Source organism: Alligator mississippiensis, chromosome 9 (genome assembly GCF_030867095.1).
Source record: "Alligator mississippiensis isolate rAllMis1 chromosome 9, rAllMis1, whole genome shotgun sequence".
Lineage (NCBI taxonomy): Eukaryota > Metazoa > Chordata > Crocodylia > Alligatoridae > Alligator > Alligator mississippiensis.
In genome coordinates, this window is record NC_081832.1 from 59778204 (window position 1) to 59800640 (window position 22437).

The window sequence follows — 22437 nt, forward strand, 5'->3', positions numbered from 1 at the left end:
TGATTTATTATTACAGTTTAAAAGAGGAAAGAGTGTGCATGTTTTGTTGCCAGATTGACTCCAACCTACTAATATAGTGAACAGATCCTTTCTTGTAGGCACATATGTGTAGTCCTGCACTTCTTGGACAGAACAGCTTTTGTGTTAATATTAGGATCCATTATGGAGAGTGAACATCACTGATCCTGAAACTCCGTTGCATTTTTCAGGGGTGTGCTCGTGTGGGGCTGAGTGCAGGCACAGGGATTGGTGTTTCATCTGCCCTGGTCAGCAATCAGAACTCCAACAACGAGAATGACAACAACAACAATCACCAAAACAACAACAATCCCAACATCCACCACAACAACCACCAACACCCAAATGATCAGAATGAGGAGAATGAGTTGAGGCAAGATGGGCAGGCTGAAGAGCAGCAGATTGCAGCTGAGGGTAACCACTGATCTTTTGTGAGCCTCCAAAAGAAATGATTTTTTTCGTTGCCATACATGCACGGGACTATAGGCAAAAAGTGAATATATATTGAAACACAGCTCTTTAAGGTTCTTGTGAAATAATGTCTTTAACACTTTACTTTAGATCCCTTTTGTATATTCCTGCATATAGTGTTTATATATAAGATCAGACTAGTTCTGGTTATTCATTTGAATCTTCTGGGTTTACTGGGCCAGGTGTATCATGTTGTTTGTTAGCATCCCATCATGTTTACTGTGCAGTGGAAAGATCAGGAAGAGTTAGGCATCTAAGTACCTCTTTAAAAATATGTCCCATCATTCTCAGCCAGATGACCTCACTATGATGCAAGAAACCTTTTGAGAGAGAAAGCAGCCATTTACCTGAGCACAGAATGGGTTCTGCAGTAAAAGTTACAGAACAAGAAACTTCAGTGTATATCCCTAATACTCTGGGAGGAAATAAGGCGGGTGGTGTTGGTGGTAGTCATAGCAGTATTTTTCTGGAATTTGAAGTGCTGTGTTCTTTGTTTTATTTCTCTTAACTCTTTCTGTTGTTTCCATTTCTTCAGCCCTAAATGACATGGAAGAGGTTCCACAAGAAGATGGAGTGGTTGCAGTGGATGTCCAGAATGAGGCCGTTGCTCATAGCCAGGCAGTTATTCCTATGGATGTTGATGAGGAGCAAGCAGGTAATTCTGACTCTGGAAAGTAACCTTTTCTTTAGCATTCTTCTCACTTACAAAAGGCTTTAGCTCTGTCTATTTCTGACTCAACTTTCTTCATTGAGCCCACACAGGACATTTGAGATATTGCCAAGAACTAGATATGATTTAAAGCAATCTCAACAATTCCCATTTTTCTCTGTTTATTGGGTGAAGGATTATACTTAAAGCCTCATGGTTCATGCTGTAGTGTAATAACACTCAAACAGCCTGTATATTCTCAGCTTGCTGTGTCTTGTTTCAGGCTTTGAATTTATGGCCTCCTTTCTATGTGATAATGCATGGACTCCCCTCCTTGATTTTGATGTAACCACAGGAGCTTGTATAAGCACTAATTTAATTTGCATTAGTGAGTTGCATCAGGCTGCCTTGATTCTTCATTTATTTTGTAGAATGTTGAATTGTTGATTTGCCAACAATATCAAGTAATGCATAAAAACACAGTGTCAGTTCAATTAATTGATTTCCCAAAAAAGGGGTATTTTACATCATGCTGCTGTTCATTTCTTACCTTACTCATGGTGGCATCTACTACCTCAGTGTGGTTCCAGTTACTGGCACTCTTGCCAAAAAGATAGAAGCATCAGAGTTGAACTCTGAAACGCAACCTAGGTTAATACTGATTGCTGACACTGCAGTGTATTGCTGAGAGGAGGATTGCTGAATCACTGGGAATCTTCTCTGCTTATTTTTGGTGGTTGCCCAGGAGAGAGTTTACCAACAGCTCCAGGGATGTTTAATATCAGTTGTCCTAAGCAGCATTCCGTTTCAGGAATGCAGATTCCGATGGCTGAACACACAAGGAATTCCTAGTTAGTTCCACCATTACTGCACTTCTAATCTTTCACTGTTGTGGAGAAGACTGGTTAATATTTGAGTCTGAGAAGCATTACAGGAACTGGAATTCTTAGCTGATCATCTTAACTTTCCTTTTTTCTGATAAATCAAACATTATTTGATTGGTTTAGTTATATTTTCATACTGAAACTTTAATTTGGTGGCATTTGAGTTTTAATGCATCCACAAAAGGATAAGCAGAGTTTGGCTAAGATGAATCCAAACCCCTCTCTTCTGGAACTTCCAAACTTGTAGAAATTCATACTATTGTTCTGCTTTTGTGAATGAACTGTCAGCATTGTTCCCCGGTTTAGGGCCCAGTGGCCTTCAGCCTGTTGTAAAAGCTGGACCTATCACTGTCCATGATTCAGACAGTGAGGATGAAGAAGATAACCTGGGAACTTCAAGAGCCTGCATTACTAACAGCATTGCACAGAGTTATTCAGATGGAGAAGAGAAAGTTAGAGATCCAGTGGAAACCAGAGAGCCCTCAGGTGAAAGAATTTGTACAGTTTGTTAAAGGGGTGAAATGGTTAATATGGGTTGGGTTACCCTAGGCAATAGGTGCAGTTTGCTAATTGGGAGGTTGAAACTTAAGAGTCCAGTTTTCTTTCTCCTGGCCTTTGGTAACGATTGGTTTTGTAGACCATTGCAACCTAGAATGGAACGGTAGAGTAAATACCTACGACTCTGCACTTGCATGGTCAAATTGAGAAGTAAAAGTATAGCTGCATGTTTGTATGTGCATTTTCAAATGCATCCATTGCATTGCTGGTTCACAGTTAGTATCGTAGAAAAGTAGGGCTGGAAGGAACCTCTTTAGGTCATCTAGTCCAATCCCCTGCCTGAAGTAGTTGATGTAATTCGGGGCAGATATGCAAATGTTGTCTGCATTAACTGTCTGTCAAAGTATGTACATTCATAAACAGGTTAAGGGTTGATGGGAAACAACGCCATCTGATAAGTGATGCAGACTTCCTGGGAAAACTACACCAGATCCAATCCTATCCTTTAAAGGGACTGTTGCAGCCTAATAATGAAAAAGACTCTTAGGGAGCTGTTCTCCTCTCAAACTGAACTTCTTTGGAGTAAAGCTTGTTATTGTTATTCTCATAATTTTTTAGATCTGCTAGCGCCTGGAGGCTCCAACAAATACTGGGCCCTTTTATAATACGCATTGTAAAGAAATAAGAGGGCAAGCCCTGCTCTGAGCCTAGGCTCTAAATGGGCAAGATAGACAATAGGTGAAAAGGCATGAAGAAGTGCTTGTAATTTGCTAAAGAGAGCACACAGATGGTTTGTGGCTAAGACAAAATATAATGCAGGTCTCCTCACTCCAAGTTAGGTCCCTGTGCACTGCTGTATGCTGCTTCACCAGCAACGTAGATTTCTCAATATTTTTTATAGCTTTCATCTGTTCATTCTTTGGCGAAGACTATTTCAAACAGGAAGAAGAAGTAAAAATTGAATTTTATTCTATAAATAACTGACACATTAAATACACAGAGTTATAGGAGTTGCAATAGCTAACTGAATCGGATATTAAAAATCTAGTTTTGTGGTGAGGTATAATAACTTAGTTTTCTCTGCTAGCCTTTCACTTACTCGGAGCTGAGAACTAATTAGCCTGAAATACGATGTGAGAATGAATTTGGTGGCTCCCTGTTTTATAGCTGATTATATCTCTGATGTCATCTACCTGGATTTTAAGAAAGCCTTCGATACGGTATCTCATCCTATTCTCATAAATAAAGTGAGCAGTTGTGACATAGATGATTACATCGTCAGGTGGGTGGCAAATAGGCTAATGGGACACACCCAGAGAATGGTGGTGGACAGGTCAGAATTGACCTGGAAAGATGGTGGGACAGTGGAGTTCACCAAGGTTTTGGTCCTTGGACCATTGCTGTTCAGTGTCTTCATCAGTGATTTGGATGAGGGCGTGGAGAGCACTCTGTCCAAATTTGCAGATGACACCAAATTATGGGGTAAAGTAACCACACTAGTGGATGGGGAATGGATCCAGGCAGATCTGTACAGTTTGGAGAAGTGGGCAGAACAGAATAGGATGCAATTCAACAAGGACAAATGCAAAGTGCTGCACCTATGGAGAAGGAATCGCAAACACGTTTACAGGCTGGGGGATGACCCTCTCTGCAGCACTGTAACAAAAACGGATGTTGGAGTTGACTCCGAGATAAACATGAGTTTTTAATGTCATGAACTGATCAGTAAAGCTAACTGCACTTTTATCATGCGTTAGCAGGTGCATCACAAACAGGTCCAGAGAGGTGATACTTCTCCTCTGTGCAGCACTGGCAAGTAGCTGGAGTACTGCGTCCAGTTTTGGGTGCCAGGATGTGGATAACCTTGAGAGGGTTCAGAGGAGGGCCACTCATATGGTTAGGTGCCTGCAGGTAGGGCCCTATGAGGAGAGAGCAAGGGACCTGAATCTCTTCAGCCTCCACAAGAGAAGGCCAGGAGGTGATCTTGTGGCCATCTATGAATTCATCAGGGGAGACAGCAAGGGATAGGGGATGCTCTGTTTATCAGGGCACCCCTTGGAGTAACTAGAAATTACGGGCACAAACTGACAGAAAGCAGATTCAGCTTAGACATCAGGAAGAACTTCTTTACAGTAAGGGTTGCCAGAATCTGGAATAGGCTTCCAAGGGAAGTGGTGCTCTCTCCTACCTTGGGGGTCTTTAAAAGGAGGCTAGACATGCACCTGGCTGAGGTCATCTGACCACAGCACTCTCCTGCCCTGGGCAGAGGGTCAGACTCGATCTGCTGAGGTCCCTTCCAATCCTAATATCTATCTCCATATCAGATCACTTGTCATTCTGGTACATGTTGGCAAGGCAGTAGTTTCAATGCAAGGGAAGCCTATAGAGTGATACAATGCTGAGTTGAAATACCCTGAGCTAGCTTCAAGTCAGGATTGAGGTACATTTGGAAGGCTTTACAGTGATGCTGCTGGGAGTAGTTTGATTTAATAGTCTGAGTGAAGGGCTAGGAAAATAATAAATTAAGTGAAGGTAGAAAATCCTGAGTTCTGATGCTGGTTTTTATACTCATTCTGTCTCCTTGTCTCTCTAAATTGGGAACAACATATACTCATCATTCCTTGCCTTTGGGAGTGGGGTTAATGGTGCTTGGCCTTTGAAGGTTTAAAGTTCTAAGTTCTTATTTAGCCTCTTTAAAATATAGGATTAAAATATGTTCTTACACTTTGGCCTTTTTTAATTAGTTAGCTGTCCTGTAAAAGCAGTAGGTATGTGCAGCCAGTGTGTGCCTCCTGTGCTGCTGCATTTGCCTGGATGTATGTCAGTTCAAATGAATGGCTTAAGAACAGTGAAGATATTCAGCAGCTGATAGAATTAAGTTTTAATTTCCTGTAACTTCAGAATGAGTCATAACTGCCAAACTGTAGACTCTTGCTCCTGAACTCTAGCCTGCAGTCCATTTTAACTGATGTCTTATGGAGAGCTATTCTGCACTTATTGGAACTTCACACTTGGTTACTCAATGTTCTCTCATGCTTAATTATTTTTTTTATCAGCAGTGAGTGGGAAAGGCAAGACTCCATTGAGGAAGAGATGCAGTGCTAACCAAATGGGCCAGGCAAAGCAGTTCCATGCTGAGGAGAGCAGCTGTGAGAAAGGCTGTCAAGTAACCAGTGAGCAGATTAAAGCAGATATGAAAGCAGCCAGTGACATGCCTGAAAGGAACAAAAGCAAAGATTCTTACCCAGTTTGCAGTAATTCTACGGGATCCACAGGGGCCCCCAGCTCCTGCAATGCTGCTTCTCCAAGCCTGGACTGTGCAAGGACAGCCAGTAGTCACTCTGGAACCAGTCCGGCGGCTGCAGATGAATCTAGGCAGTGTGTCTGCTCCCCTTGTAAGAGTGAAGGCTCTGCTGAGAGAGACAATGAGGAGAGCTCTATGTACTCTAGGTGCTCCTGCTATAAGCACCAAGAACCACAAAGAAGGACTAACGGGTGCTCTGATGGGGAATGCCCATCCACTAGTGGGGTTTGCAGTCAGAATGGAACAAATAACACTGGGTCAGATTTCTCACTTAGGACTCTGCCAGACTGTGGGCCTGCAGGAGAGGCAAGTGATGAGAGGACTAGTGGGAGTGTCTGTGGGCCTGCAACTGTGGAGGAAAGCACTGGCTCACAGCCACGGAGCTATGAGATGAAGTATAAAGAAGAATATCCCCGCCGGCCTCTAACAAGAGCCAGAAGCAAACTATCTCATGTCCCTTTGGTGTCTGAAGCAGGTAGGGCCCCACACTCCTCTGTTTATTTCAGAGTTACTGTTTCATATGGGAGCAGTAAGTATTTTTGTAACTCTTAACATTTCACATTTAACTCAAAGTTTTTATGCGGTAACCAGTGGGCCAGAGCAAAAGGCCATTTTGTTTTTGGCTTTATAAGTGCTTAAGTCCATCAATCTTTCTCCATAATTGTGAGTAATCTCAGTGTTATTACATCTGTTTACATGTTGTACATATATGCTACAGCTGAAAAATACTTGCAGGGTTTTGTTGGGGTTTTTTTTTATTGTTCCTCTTGTATGCTTGTGTTTTTATTGTTCACTGAAAAAGAAGACTTGCTTGCCTATTCAGGAGTTACTTTTGACAAGGAAAACAGCAGGAATCCTGAAGTCTCAGCCAGTGGACAAAGATCAATACAATAATTGCATTAAATTATCAACCAATAACATGAATTGTAGTTATTACTCAACCTAGCATACACAGATATGTAAGACACCTGCATAGTGAGATCCTTTACTTAGTTGTGTGTAGCTTGACTAATGGATTTGTTGTAAAATGTTTTCTTCATGAAACATTTTGCACAGTACCTAGAATGAGAAGTGATTGAAGAAAACCTGAAATTTGGAATTGAAGGAGGGAATTTGTTGGTATCTCCTACTTCGTTATACAAGGTTTCAGTGTCCAAGTAGCTGTAGATTCCACATTGGCTAGGCTGGTACTTGAAAATACTTTTTCCAGATACCTAGAATTCCTGCCTTGGGACATCAGGTAAAATGGAACAGCAAATAAAGGTGAAATTATAGAATCATAGCAGAGAGAGGAAATATCAAGTCATTAAATTGATATTTCTGCTCATAAAGAATGATTGATTCCATCACTGCTTTTGCTATTGTTTATCCAGTTAATGTCCTAAATACTGACAAAGCCTAAATCATGTATCCTAGGGGGCCGTTTCACGGTCAGATATATCTCAGGGTCAAGAAATTATGCTGGTACTCACTTTGAATTTTCCATTTTCTAATTCTGTTAAAACTTGTGCATTACTACCATATTATACTAGGATATCTTCCCAAAAATAGTGTTGCCTGTTTAGCTTGGTTCTTAAACAAGATATCTATTTCCTTAATTAAGCTAAGTGTCTTCTTATTTCATATTCAGCATATAACCTGATTGCCTGCAGAAGTCAGAAGTTAGTACCTCAAGTGCCTGCATGTGTGCACTTACCTCTGTAATCTCTGCAGTGTTTGTTTCTTCTGTATTACCAGGTATGGGCTGATGCTGGAGGCAGAATCCCAGGCTTGATGTATCAGTTTAGTTTTGTAGGGCTATGCCTGAATATTCAGGCCAATAACATTCCTCCTTTTTTGGCCATTATAATCTTTTTTTTCATATCAGACTGGAACAAAACATTCATTTACGTTTACTGTAAATTTGGCCTTTTCTTTACAAAACTAAGGACATTTTTCCCACACTTGGTTTGAATAAATGTTTTGTGTTTCATGCTTTATTGTTTGGGGTTTATGTTTTGCGAAATATTGAAATAGTGAAATAGTGGTTTTTAGCTTCTATAACTTATTTGCGATAGTGAAACTTCTATAATTATTTGTCTTGAGTAATTGTTTAACCTTGTCTCTCTCATCTGGATATTAACTTGTTTCTTTGCTTAATATGGCTGATGAAAGAGTGAAATAATTACTGATACCACAGACAAGCCTGCAAAAGGGGGAAGAGTATATTGAAGTATAGAATACTAATTACACTGAGAACCTCAAGTAAAAGTGGTTTTGTCATTTAATAAGCATCTTATTGAAACCTGCCTTGGGATTCATTTTTTAATTGCATTTCATAGTTAAATCCACATTAAGTCCTCTAAAAAGATGATTTCCTTGCCTGGGTTGTATATCATGTATAAGTCAGCATGTGTGATGTTTTCTTATGTTGCAACTAAGTGACTGTTTCACTGTGCTTATGTGATCTGTGAAGCGGTCAGGAAATGCTGCCGAATGATGATACATGAGTTGCCTGCTCAATATAGGGTAATATAAATTTCTGGTTGAATAATAATTACAATTTCATACGGCATATTCCAAGCTAGGAGTTCTCTAAACAATGCCCATAAATACTGCAGTTTGTAACCTGAGCCCTAGGCACCTCTCAGTTAAAAGTGGAATGGTGGTTGCAGTTAAGAGGCCTTTACATGATTGTTTTCCAGATGTAGAGTCACTAAATAATTTGTGTGTTTAAGTTTCTTTTCTGTTCTTAGCAGTAGTATACCTTGCCTTGAAATAATGTCAGTGTATAACATCATGCCCTCAGGCTTGCAGTGCTAGCATCTTGAGAACTTTGTAACAATGCCAAACCTAACAAAAGTGAATGAAGAAATGGCATGTCAGAAAAGCCTACAGAAAGGGTAATTTGAAAAGCAGCACTCAGCAGTAGGGTATTCAATTTTTAAGAACACTGTCATGATTAGTCAGCTAAAATGATTTTTTTCTTGTTATGTCACACCTCTGCTCAGTTTCCGGAAAATAACTTCAAGTTTTTGTTTGTTTGTAGTAGAAGCAGGCAATAGAATTGCCTGCTAGTCAGAGGGGACCAGCAGGCATTGGGGGAGTCCCTGTTCCCCCGAGCACTACCAGGAGTGACTAGAAATAAGTCACAAGCTGGCAGAGGGTAGATTCAGACTAGACATCAGGAGGCGCCACTTCACTGTCAGGGCAGCTAGGACCTGGAACCAGCTTCCAAGCGAAGTGGTGTTGGCTCCTACCCTGGGGGTCTTCAAGAGGAGGTTAGGCGAACATCTCACTGGGGTCGTTTGACCCCAGTACTTTTTCCTGCCATGGCAGGGGGTTGGACTTGATCTGCTCAGGTCCCTTCCGACCCTACCAACTATGAAACTATGAGTTCTGGGTATATGTGTAATTTTATTTATATACATCTCTAATTCAGTTTGCCCTATAGTAATAAGGGAGTGCACTGATTATCTCCCCCCCCCCCCCCCCCCCCCCCCCAGGTTTCAGAAGCCATTAGCTGTTCTTCTGTATCCTGTCCCCCTCCATTCTTATTAGTTTTGTTTCTGTGTGCTGGCCGTCCAGTGAAATTTACCCATGTCCCATTCTCCTGAACACTTAAGAATTGCTAGAGTGGATCAAACCCAGGGTCCATCTAGTCAAATATCTTGTCTGCGACAGTGGCCAACACCAGATGCTTCAGAAGATGTAAAAATCATGTAGCAGCAAATGTGGGATAAACTTTCCTTTCCCCTTTGCCCTCCCGTGCTCCTCCCCTTCCCCCGCCACACAACACAGTCTCATTTTGAGTTCTGATAGCTAAAGATTGGCTGTAGCCGTGAAGCATGAGGTTTCATGTCCTTTTGAAATTTAACTTCTAACGATAACAAAGAATATTCATATCCACATAAGAATATAATCTTGCTGAGTACTTGGCTGTCACATCATCCTGTGGCATAATTAATCTGTAGAATTTGTTGCATTTTAAGAAAAAGTATTTCCTTTTTAGAGTTGACTTTACTACACTTTAACTTCATTGAAGGTCCATTTATTCCTGTAATGAGAGAAAAGCAGAAACTCCTAATCTACCATGTTTTTATTATTTGTTATTTTATATATTTTCTGTCCCCTCTTATTTGTTTCTTTTCTGAGTAATAAAACCTAGTCTTTCTTTGTATGAGGTTTTTTTTCCTATGAGGATGATCAATTCTTGTAATACTTCTCCTTATTATTCTGCACTATCCTTTTTCAGAGGACTCCTGTAAATATCACTGTTTTTATATAAAGGAGTACGTCATTAAGCACACTAAGCTTGAGTATTTCTGGGCGTAAAACAACACTTAGTCTCCTTATCTTGACTGTGTTCCTCTTTAAACTCCCATCCATTTAACGCAAAGGCTAAATACAGACGGTCAAAAACCCTGATGCTGAGTTGATTCAATCTTTGCAGGTTTGTCTAAGCTGCGTAGATTGAACTGATAAGTGAACAGACATTCACTTTTGATTTCAGAAATGCAACCACATTCCTGCAGTTGTCCAGGCCAGAAGTGGGAGGCATTAGAACGCACCTCCCTGCTTAGCTGGAACAGACAGCTTACGGCAAGGCTAGCCCACCCACCTTGGGAGGGGGGGTATTTACAGAGGAGGTGCAAAGCATCCCGGGATCCTGGGGGACTGTGAGTTAACTTGAAGAAACAAATAAGAGGGGATCTGGAACAGTTCAATAAACTGATTTAACCTAAATCAGTTAAGTCTGAAACTACATCCATCCAGGTTTATCTTAAACCGGTTTCAGCCATTTTGAAAGCAGGTTGTGTGCACTGAACTTCTGTTGTGTTACAGATTGGAACTGGTTTCTGATCACTTACACTGGTTAACGTGTAATTTCTCTCCCTGGTAAAAGGGTGTTTCTTTTAATTGAAATATTAACCTACTGTACTTGCAAAGGACATTGAAATGTAATACATATTTTATAAATGTAATTTTTCCATAAGTAGAAGGATATGATTACTACAGAAAAATGGAGGGGTGAGGGTGCTGTTTATTGTTATTTCCAGGTAGAATCTTGTGTTTTAAAATGCAAATAAGCAACCTTCCACATTTGATGTCAGGATTTCCTCTGAAATACAGGTCGCTGAAACTTAGTGCAGGGAGATTCTGGGTACCTTCTGCCTTGCAGTATAAGGGAAAATGGAGAAATCTGACGTGAAAATTAAAAATGAGGCAAAGGAGATTTTCAAACAGGATAGGTCTATTTAAGACAGCTAAAGATTTAAAAGCCTAAGAAGGTTAATTTATTATTGAAAAAATAACTCTTCAGGGAATGGCATATTGTCTGGTGCTTAGAACTTGCTTCTTTCTCCCTGTCCTTTACAGTCTCTCGCTGTGGGACAGTGAACAAGTGATTGTGTCCTCACCTGTACATTCAGTTTGAATGGATTGAATTTGGAGTTCGAATGGGTTTGGGCAATAAACCTAAAAATGCTTTTGGTGCAATTGAGGGGTGTAGTTATAGTCAAAAAGTCAGCCCAATCACTGACTTGTTCCAATGGTTGTTTTGGAGAACCTTGAGCATTTATGATACTGTTGAAGGTGTTCAGTTAAGAAATGTAATTGCTTTTCACTTGGTTCATAAACACGGGAGAGACTTGCTTTAACTTTTTTATTTTTCTCCCCAGAGGTAGCCAAGCCAAAGTCTCGACAAACAGCAAAGCGAAAAAGGACAGCTGACAAGTCAACAAGCACTAGCGATCCTGTTATTGAGGATGACCACGTTCAAGTGAGACTTCTTTCTACACTTGCTATAGGGTTTTCCAGCCAGGGAAAAATTATTAATATTGACACTACAGGCTTGTCTTGGCTACAAAGTCAAACAGAGTTGTAAATAGTTTGGGCCCTAACTCAAATCCTTTCCACATAAAAATTAGTTCCACTTGAGTGCTACCAGCTCTTGAATGATTTTCCACACACATGTGCTACCAGTTCTTCCTGCATGCTTGGGTAGGACAGACATACCTGCCCACAGTTAACTGGGAAAGAATTCATAGGGCAGCTCAAGTTATTCCAGCTCTAAGAAATATGGGGTGTGTCCTCAGAGACTGCAGCACCGTATATAACTGAGTGCAATGCCAGTGGAGACTCAGCAGCTTGAGCTAATTTTGCCATAAGATGATTTCCTCTGAGCCTAGGATAACTCAAGAGGGGTAAAGTGCTCTTAAAGTGCTCATTGGTTTTTTGGTCTGTTTTATCATTAGAAGTTCTGTAAGGAATATAGGTGATTACTTCTCAAAGTGTGAATAGCCTCTCTTAAAATTGCTGTATTTGAAAGTGACACTGCCAAATTTAAAAAAAAGAGAGTACAGGCGTGTTGCATCTTATGCAGGGGTTAGGTTCTGAGGTCAGCACGTAAGGCGAAAATCGCGTAAAGTCAGATCGCCAGCGATTTGAATATCGGCGATTGTGTCTGCCTCCAAAACCTCCCGCCGCTGCCACGGAGCCGTGCTAGGAGCTGTGCAGCCGGTGGCAGCGGCGCAGCTCAGGGTGGTGGGGGAGATGGCTGCGTGCCGCCAGGCCACCACCACGCTGCCAAAACCTCCTGCCGCTGCCGCAAACTGAAGCCCCACCCCCTCTTCCCACCCCACGTAAAGTTGAATTTGCGCAAGTTAAATGCGTGTATGACGCGACTGTACTGTATTAAAGTTTGTAGATACAAGTAACATATATTTCTGAAAAGTTTTAAAACATGCTTTTCCCTCTGAGTGCACTTTTAATAGCATTTGCAAATAATCGGTTCCCCCATGGCTTAATTGTTCAGTTTCTCTTTGTGCTAATAGTACAATCACAAAATTTGCTGGATCTTTTTTGAAAAGCTAATTAAGAAAATGCAAATTGAATTTCTTTCCCCATTTCCATTGCTAGTGCTTTTGCCCTATCTTTGTAACCTCTGGAATTATTTTACCTCTGTATCTACTTGCTTTTATTTCCCTGACAGTGGTATCAGAAATAAGAGACTGAATGAGCTGCAGAGATTAAATTCCCTCCTCACTATATAAAATTTCCTGTTCTGAGCCACACTGATGAAATGCAGCATGTATAGGAGGTTCACACTGATTCTTCATGCTGTAACTGTTCTGCATTTAAACAAAAGATCAGTGTAATTGTCAACCCTCAGAAGCTTTCATGGACCACTCTACAACCTTTCTGTCCAATTCTGAATTGTGAGAAGTGGGGGGGTCAGTGGCCATGGGAGCTTCTGACTTGAGAGTATTTTTGTATTGAATCAGTTGCAGCTTATGAGAAGTATGTTTTGGGCCATAACTGTGGGTCTAAAAATGCAAGTTAGTTTTAATTCATATTTTATGCCAGTGCTCATCAGCAACACAAGTCCTGCTTTTTCCTTTCTAGGGATATCTCAATTACCTCCATTACCTGTTCCAGGCCAGTGCCATTATTACATTGGATAATATCTCAAATTGAATTATCTCCTAGAAGAATGTTTCTCAATCCATGGGTTGCAACCCAAAAGTGGGTTGCAAGAACATGTGAAAGAGTTGTGAACAAACTTTAAAAATGGATTCTCCTTTAAAGGAGTTCCAGCCTGCAAAGGGCTGCTTGGGGGCCCCCATTCCCCACAGACAGACCCCCCCTGCCCCACACACCCAATCCCTGCCCCATACTCTGGAGGCCTGGAGGCAGGGAGCAGTGGGTTGGGAGTGAGGGCCACTGGTTTGGGACTGGCCATTTATGTTTACAGATGGGTCCTGGTACACAAAAGGTTCAGAACCACTGTCCTAGAACATTTCTTACAGAATGGCCATTGCTGGTCTTGGCATTTTTTGTCTTTGAAAGTAATCTTTTAAATTAATTTTGTATTCATCCTATCATGTGGATTTTTATTCGTAAATCATTGCTAGGTGCTGACTTTAAAATCCAAAAACCTTGTTGGAATCACATTGACCAATTGTGGAATAACAGACCTGGTGCTGAAAGACTGCCCCAAAATGATGTTCATCCATGGTATGTAGTTAATGTCATCAAGGCACACATCAAGTCTTCCTTTCTATTTCCCCTAGAGCATATACTGTCTCTTCTGTCTATTCGGATTATATGGGTGTCACATTAAACATTCTGCAAGGTGCTGCCATTGGGCCACTGCTCATTCCATATTCATCAGTCCAGTCTTTTAGTTAAAAATTAGATTCAGTACTTGATAGATTAAATAACTGAAGGATGTATAATGAAGTACATCAGGGCTTCTCCATTTCGGTTTCTTAATTGTCTAGCTCACTGATTCTCAACCAGGGTGCTGCCAGATCCTTTGGGTACTGAGGTGTGTGAAGAGAGAAGCACAATCTCAAGCTTGTCCTTGCCTAGCCAGTCTCCCACTCTCTTTGCCCCCACTGCTCTGCTACTCTGCAAAGATGTAAGCACTGTAATATATAAATTATTTTTTTTAACTTGGATCCCACTCGATTCACAGAAGCTATGGAGAAGTGCCTCAAGTCCAGTGAAGGATGCCTTGAGTCCAAAAAGGTTGAGAACCACTACTCAAGCTATAACAGATTTAGTAAAAGTTGATATCTAAAAAGTCAGGAGTGTAATATCACATGACAGCCATCTAGCAAGTAAAGTTTTTCTTGGAATAACTATAATAGTTGGAAGTTGATGAAATTAGTTGAAATGTCTTGTTTTTCCCTGTCACTTGTCTCTCTTTTCACAGAACTCCCAGTTATTTAACTGACACAATCGTGTTTTCCTTCTTGAAAGGCTGATACTCAAAACAGATTTATATCATATAATGTCACTTTGTGCATGTTACTTTAGTGTAAGTGATATCGTAGCTGTGATGGTCCAGAAATTGTGAGAAGCCAGGATTTCTTAGGGTGATATCTTTTACCGGACCAACTATAGTTGGGATAAAGATATCACCCAAAGAAATCTTGCCTCTTGTACGTTTTCACGTTCTAATCTGCATGCATATTTCCACCTAAAACAACAGGCCATTTACTCTGTTTACATCAACATCTGCAATATGTAGCAGTGCCTCCCTTGCCCAAACTGATCAATTTCTCTATGCAATTAGAAGAAACTGGAATTTGATTGCATAGATTAAGTTTAATCCACAGAGCTGTTTAGCGCACATTTTTGTGTTAACTAATCAGCTAAATACAAATTATTCTAGACATGATAGAAGGAAGTGGATTAGCTCTTTACCAATAAAAATATCATTCCAAATTCATAGGTAGATTGTTCTATAGAAGAAAATTTAAAAAATACATTACATTTTCTATTTAAGCTATCAGCTGTATAAACACAATTCACTAACTGTCCTTTATATAAATATTAGTTGCTTCTTTACTAAGCAGTCTGCTTTGCAAAACATTGAAAGAACATTCAGATCTGGCCTATTGCATGTTATTTTGAATTTATTGTTGCTTTTAAAGATTTGTTTGTTTGTAATTTATAGCTACAAGATGTCGTGTACTAAAGCACCTAAAAGTAGAGAATGCACCAATTGTCAATCGATTTGACTATGCTCAGTGTAAGAAGTTAAACATGGATCAGGTACTAGATCAGATACTGAGGATGCCGCCAGAGAGAAACCGGATCATTTACCTTCGTCCAATGCAGCAGGTACCCAGACAGTTTTCAGTTAACCAGTGAAGAATTTGAAGCTCTAGTTACTTTTTTTTTTTTCACCTCTGCTCACTTCATTTTTATTTTTCACTCACTTCTCTTTTTGTTTTCTGGAAGAGAAATATGGTAGTCTAAGAGATTCATTTTCTTGAGACCAGACTACATTACCATCAGCTTCTTTCCTGCTTAATGCTTTTAGCAGAAGTTTGAAACTTCATTACTCATTTTAAATCTTGAATTCATTATAGTTGCTTACTAGCTCCAAAGATGAAGTTCACTGCATTAAAAACGTCAATGCTGAGCCATGTAACTTGTGGTTCATAGTATGCCATAAAAACAATTATTAGTATGCATATGACTACACGGTCATTTACAGGCAAAAACAGTTGATAGTCTTTCTGAGTCAGGGTGGCTGAATAGGGGAATATTAGTTAACCTGTTGACCGAAAAGCTAGATCTCTGCCTATAGTCCTACTCTTTGCTTGTAGTAGGCCCCATTGCCTTATAAGGACAGTGAAAAGTCTCTTTAAAAATTAAGAACCATGGACACTGTGGAAAAATGAATGCAGATTAGGTCACACTGTTAATTTAAATTGGTGGCTCTTAGTTTACTGCATGTTACTTCAGCAAACTTGTTTGTTTTCCTTACAAAGTGGACAGTCCGAGGTAAGACTGGCAAGAGTTGTCAGGAAAGTCCTACTTGCTCTGCCTGTTCTTTGCTTACTTTCAATTTTTTCTCATTGCAATATGTATTTATCAGTGTCCTTCCCCCCCAAGTTGAGGTATGTGTCTAACTGCTAACTATAAACATACTTCTGCCTGGTTGTAAGATGTCATCTATATTTTTACAGGTTGACACGCTGACTCTGGAGCAAAAGATATTTAGCGGTCCTTACCCATATCATATCTGCATAATTCATGAATTTAGTAACCCTCCCAATGTGCGCAATAAGGTGCGCATTCGCAGCTGGATGGATACAATAGCAAACATTAACCAGTGAGTACTGCCTCTCAATAGATGTACGTCAGAGATGCTGCGTCAGTAGGTTATAGGCTAATGTAGACTCATTGTATCATTAGCCAGACAAAGAAGAATGCCTTGGGCTGCTGGTTCCCAGAGATAATGTCTAAATGAGAGGATGGGGTGAATGAAAATGTTGATTAGAGCTTCGTACATTTGGCTGGTTCCCAAGTGAAGGACAGCCCAATATTATACAGCCCTGACCCAAAACCATGCTAGCACTGTTGTAAACTGTAGTTTCTTGGAGCTTTGCCCTAGAATGCTGTAGTATTTTTTTGCTGAGGCCTGAAGAATTTCTTCCAAACTTGGCACTCTGATAAGGTTATTTAAAAGAGAGAGAGAGACTTAGTGACTCCAGGAGGGAGAACATTGGCTTCTGAAGGAAATAGAAATGATGTGTTGCTTTCAATGTGATTGCTCTTCTGCAATATTCCCCACAGCAGGAAATTATATCCAGCAGCCCCTGACTAACCATTTCTAAAGAGGCATTTCTTTCTTCTTTTATTTTGTAGAGCGAATGAAGGAAGTACAGAAACTAGCTACCTTGTTTATTGTTGGAGACTTTATTTAGCTGTAGCTCTAAGGAATTCCTTACAAATGGAAGGCATCATAAATAATTGTTTTATATACAGCACAGATATAGACAATAAAACTGTATTTTTCCTCTAGCCCTATATGGGGTTGTACTTGAGCAAAGGCATTTCACACTGGATCCAGATATGTATGTCCTTCAGGATTTAACCCTTTTAAAGCAAAGGTTGTACAGTGGTGATTACCACTGTGCCTCTCACCTCTTCTGTAATTTCCCATCAGTGCCATCTGTAATTCTGTTTCTTTTCTCCAGAGAGCTTATTAAATATGAGTTCTTCCCTGAAGCAACGCGAACTGATGAAGACATCAAGAAATACACAAAGTACCCTTGGGGGCGTGATATTTACACTCTAGAAGGTGAGCCTTTTGCAGGGTTGGAGGCTAATTCTCTGTCCTTTACTACAGTAAATTAACTTTTTTTTTTTTTTCAAATGACAAGAACAATGGATAAAAATGACCTTGGATTTAAAGGGGGTTAGGCAGGTGTGGATTTCATGACATGAGAGTTGAGGAAGGTCTTTGCCTGTTCCAGGTCCATCTAACAACATTAGACTCTTCCAGTTGAGAATGAAGGTTTGGCATTGGAAGGGCAGTACCATCATCCCAACTGTTTTTGTTGTTTTTAGGCATTGTGGATGGAGCCCCTTACTCCATGATTACTGATTTTCCATGGCTGAGGTCACTCCGAACAGCAGAGCCAAACAGCTATGCTAGATACGATTTTGAGGATGATGAGAGAAGTGAGTAATGAGGTTTAACAACTTTTGTCTCAGGTTGGGCTATTTTCAAATTCGTATAAGTCAGACTTAAACTTTCTGGAAATGATACAGTACTCCTAAGGGAGACAGCAAAGGCTGCTACTGAGCTCAAACACAAGGGACCTTCCTTGTATCACAGGTGCTTCCTGACAGCTGGTTCTGCCATTGGACACCACCACAGGTGTGTAAAGGAGCCAGATTAGGAACCAAAATCTGGTTCTCAACCTAAAATCAAGGATATCAGTCAAGGGAGGGAGAGTTAAAACCTCATTTTTAAGTTGAAACAAGAAAAAAGGAAGTTGCTTTAACCAAGTAACGTGGACAAGTAGGAAAGGGAAAATCATTTTGCTTTAGTGACTGGGAGTGCATTTAAACCTAATTTCCTCCTATGACAGCATAACGAGCCTTGGGAATAGGAGACGAGCAGTAGCTATAATATACCTAGGTTTCAGTAAGGCTTTCAGACTCGCTTACCCAATATCCTTTTAAGCAAACAAGGGGAAAAGGTTGTAAAAGAAATTATTGCAATGTGGGTGCTCAATTGATTCAAAAACAATACTCCACAAATAGCTCACTCTCAGATTGGAAGGCTATATCAAGTTGGGTTTTAGGGTTTGTCCAAGTTTTATACTATTCAATATTTCCATTAATAATTTGGATGATGAAACTCAGAGTCATTTACGTATTAAACTTGCTGATGATACAAGGTCAGGAAGAATTGCCAGCACTTTGGAGAACGGGATTAGAATTATGTATGTATCAACAAATTAGAGAAATGGTTTGAAATAAGTATTTCACTTGTGAAACACTGCATTTGGTTAGGAATAATCAGCTGTACCAATACAACATGGTGAATGACTGGGTAAGCAATTATTCTGTAATGAAGGATTTGGAATTATAGTAGATCAAGAACTACCATTTTTTAACATTCTGTTATGAAAAAGTCAGTTCCACTGGTTGTATAAAAAGGGTATCCGATGCAAGATGTACAGTAGTCCTTTCACTTTTTACTTAATGTTGGGTGAGCAGAATATAGCCCGTGGGCCAAATCTGGCCCACCAAGAAATTTTATCCAGTCCGTGGTGGGTCCCTTAGCCCTGCCTAGCCCAAGCTTGGGGGGTAGCCTAGGTCATGACATGCACTGTTGGGTGCACTATTGGTCTTGGACAGTGCAGTGGCCAGACTCAGCTTTCCAGGGGCAGTGGCCATTTCCAGCTGCCACCACTAGTGCTTCTGTCAGCCAGACCTGGCCCCACTGCTTGGGCACCCTAGCCTATCTGCCTTGCACCCACCACAGAGGTGAGCTGGACAGAATAAGTGGGCGAGGTCTCCACGGAGACCGGTCCTGGGCTCCCGTGGTCAGGGCACGCTCTGCAAGGCAGATGGCATAGGACTGTGGGCAGATGGGGAGCAGTGTCCGGGAGTGGGGCGGGTGGTTGGGGCCAGGGCTAGGATTGCAGGGCGGTGACAATGTAGGTCCAAGACCATAGTAGAGCCACGATCCACTCCCCATAGGATTGATCATGATCAGCCCAACCCAGGCAGGGGGCAAAGTGCACACCTGTGACCTGGCCCTTGCTGCCTGCACCCCAACATAGATGCATATAGGCAGCCCCAGTACAATGCAGCTGTGGAGCAGCACAGCCCAATAGCGTGGGGCAGCCTAATCCGGTCATGATGCTTCAGGGCTGCTTCATGCTGCCAGACTGCACCACTGTGCAGCTGCACTGTATTGGGGAAGGGGCAGTAGAAGCCGGGTCACAGTGTGGGTTCTGGCGCACTCCCAGGTTGGGCCGGTCACAACCCATCCTGCAGGGAGTGGATCATGGTACTGCCTTGGCCCACATTGTCCTTGTCCTGCGATCCTGGACCTGACCCCGTCTGCCTGTCCTGCTCCCAGATGCCGCTCTGCCCACTTGCAGCCCCATCCTATCTGCCCAGGTGAGCACACTCTGCCTGTGGAGGTGGTGGGCTGGTCTCCATGAAGACCTAGCCCATCCGTTCCAGCTGGTGCCCCAGACCAGTCTAGTAATCTACCACTTAAGGAGTTTTGGTGAGCTGTTATGGGCTGGGCATGAGGGGGAGAGTGCTGACTCAGCCCACAACAGCTCACCAAAACTCCAGACGTGACCCTGCAGCCCAAATAATTTCCCACCCCATGTTAATACCTCACCTTGAATATTATGTCCAGTTTTGGGCACTGTGCTTAGAGCTGAGGGCTAATTGGTAAGAGTCCAGCAGACAGAAACACAAATGATCAGAAGTTCATATCACGTGAGCTCTGATGAAGATAATCTTCTCTTCTCTAAACAAATACAATTCTGTCTAAGAGGATACAGCAGTCTTCAAACACGTAACAGGTTACTTCTAAAGAGTATTATTGTAAATTGTTTAAAATGTGTACTGGGAGTTAGGACAAGAAGTAAAAGGCTTTCGTTGCAAAAGGGAGGTTTAGGTTGGCTATTCGAAAAACTTTCTAACTAAGGATAGTGATACACCAACATAAAATACTTAAGGTTTTCATGGAATCTCCGTCGCTGGAGGTTTTTAAAGGCAGGGTTAACGCACAACTATCAGGAATAGATTGGCTATAGTAAAGCACGAGGGTGCTGGACTAATGACCTCTTAAGTTTCCATCCATCCTTATCATCTATGATTTTGTTATTCCTGACAACCAGTTATTCCATGGTATGGTTACAAGTCTGAGTTCTCTGGTGCCATTTCATCAGCGCCAGTAAGGCTTCAGTTGGGAGTGAAATGTGTCAATTTTTGGATACTGTATTTTAAAAGGAGCGCAAACAAATTGGAGATCATCCATGGGAGAACAAAAATGATAAGATATTTGGAAGATATAAACTGTAGGGAAAAATGGAAACAGAGCGTTTTGTTTCCCATAGAACAGATTGGGAGTACATAAGATTTTAAATAAGAATTGATAATGTCAAAATCATTCCAACCTGTTGTGGTCTCTCTGAGTTCTTTGCAACAGAAGCATCGCTCTCTCATTTCTTCCATAGCAAAAGAAATGAGCAAAAGCTAAAAGCTGGCATTTTCCTGTGGGTGCCTTGAGTCTGAGACTGAGAACCACTGGTCTAGATAAACAAATTCTGCCTCAGAGTAGGAGAATGGGTTGGATGATCTTCTGTGATCCCTTCCAGCTATGCCTTTCCATAAGTTACATGGTGAATCTTCATGATATTTTTAAGTATAGTCTGAATGATGAAGGTACTGTTTTTAACTGAAAAATGAGACTTTTAAGATACAGTTGTAAATCCAGGAGAAATACAAAGTTCAGCTTGCAGCTTCCTCCTTAATTTGCCTAGGATATTTTCAGTATGGTGATTGAAAATAGGGGCTAACAGACTATGAATGACAACAGTGGAGCACATTAGGACAGAGTTTTTATAATTGTTTTTGCTTTGATTTATTATAATGTTTTTTCCATTTACTATACTTGAGTCTTAGAACTATTGAAAGATCTGTCTTAAAAACCAAATATCTTTTTCTCTTATATCTGATCAGTAACTCTTAGATTTGCTCACAGGAACTCTTTCTGTTTCACTTTCTGAGAAAGGTACTTTATACTGTCTCAATGCAAAGCAGGGATTACTCAGTTTATGGCTTTTATGATTTCCATAGGAAAACCTTTTAATTTGTATCCTCTTCTTGTTGTAACTTCCATAGCAACTATTTATGCTCCACGGAGGAAAGGACAGTTGTCTGCAGACATCTGCATGGAAACAATAGGTGAAGAGATCTCTGAACTGCGCCAGATGAAAAAAGGTGTGTTCCAGCGGGTAGTGGCTATCTTTATCCATTACTGTGATGTCAATGGTGAACCTGTAGAAGATGATTACATTTGATTGGACCCCCAACCAGTCTCTGATTCTTTCTGTCTTCTGATTGGCACTGCCAGCCAGCAAAGAAAGCAGATGCACCCATTCCTGCTACAGCAAGGTGTCTTGGAACTTTACTTTGCAGTTGCCCTGATTCAATTTGGAACAGAGTATGTAGTAAATGTATAATGCTAAGTAAAACTTGTATACTAAGGTTTGTACATAGAGGAAACAAAAAACAAATCTTCCTAAAGCTGAGACTTTATTTCTTATGTTTATACAGTTTAATTTAAATTCCATTTTAATGAAGGCAAATAATTAGCAAAACCCAGAGAGAGTCTGAATTTAGCCCATACAATTCATAGCAGTATTTTTTTGTTTGCTAGAAACACCCACACATTTGCTGTGTTCAAAAGAGTCATTGGAGTCTCTTTTAATCTGTGCCTTTTTCTTCTTAAGCATCTAAGAGTCCAGTCTGAGTAAACCTGCTGAACACAGTCTTTGTGTCTTGTGTGCATTTTTCAGGGTTGGGAAAGAATAAATTTAGAGGTGCTGAAAAAACTGAACCATGTCATTGATGTGTAGAAAGTTGTAATTACTGTTTCCTTTTTTTTAAACAAAATGCTCTATGATATCTAGATTTCTTAAATAAATTTAAAAGCTTCTGGCCCAAGTTTTCATGCGTTTAAAGAGAGTGATTTAAATTCCAAAGCATTTTTTGCCATTGTTTATCTCCCCTGACAGTATATTTGCTGACTCTTGGAGTATGAAAATAAACATTTATTTAAA

General features: G+C 40.7%; 1 protein-coding gene across 5 annotated transcripts in view; it reads left to right on the forward strand.

The window, feature by feature from the left end:
- Positions 1 to 22437, forward strand: part of FBXO38 (F-box protein 38) — a 36973-nt gene extending 14536 nt beyond the window's left edge. For 3 of the 5 annotated variants that reach the window (XM_014597664.3, XM_019478575.2, XM_019478576.1), the window contains 11 exons: positions 210 to 432; positions 1025 to 1144; positions 2329 to 2508; positions 5577 to 6299; positions 11485 to 11585; positions 13720 to 13822; positions 15273 to 15439; positions 16294 to 16439; positions 17308 to 17411; positions 17681 to 17794; positions 21497 to 22437. In XM_014597664.3, the coding sequence (XP_014453150.1) occupies positions 210 to 432; positions 1025 to 1144; positions 2329 to 2508; positions 5577 to 6299; positions 11485 to 11585; positions 13720 to 13822; positions 15273 to 15439; positions 16294 to 16439; positions 17308 to 17411; positions 17681 to 17794; positions 21497 to 21675 (2160 nt within the window). In that variant the 3' untranslated portion in view covers positions 21676 to 22437. The remainder of the gene's footprint in view (positions 1 to 209; positions 433 to 1024; positions 1145 to 2328; positions 2509 to 5576; positions 6300 to 11484; positions 11586 to 13719; positions 13823 to 15272; positions 15440 to 16293; positions 16440 to 17307; positions 17412 to 17680; positions 17795 to 21496) is intronic. The other 2 variants (XM_059733498.1, XM_059733499.1) reach the window with 2 other exon arrangements.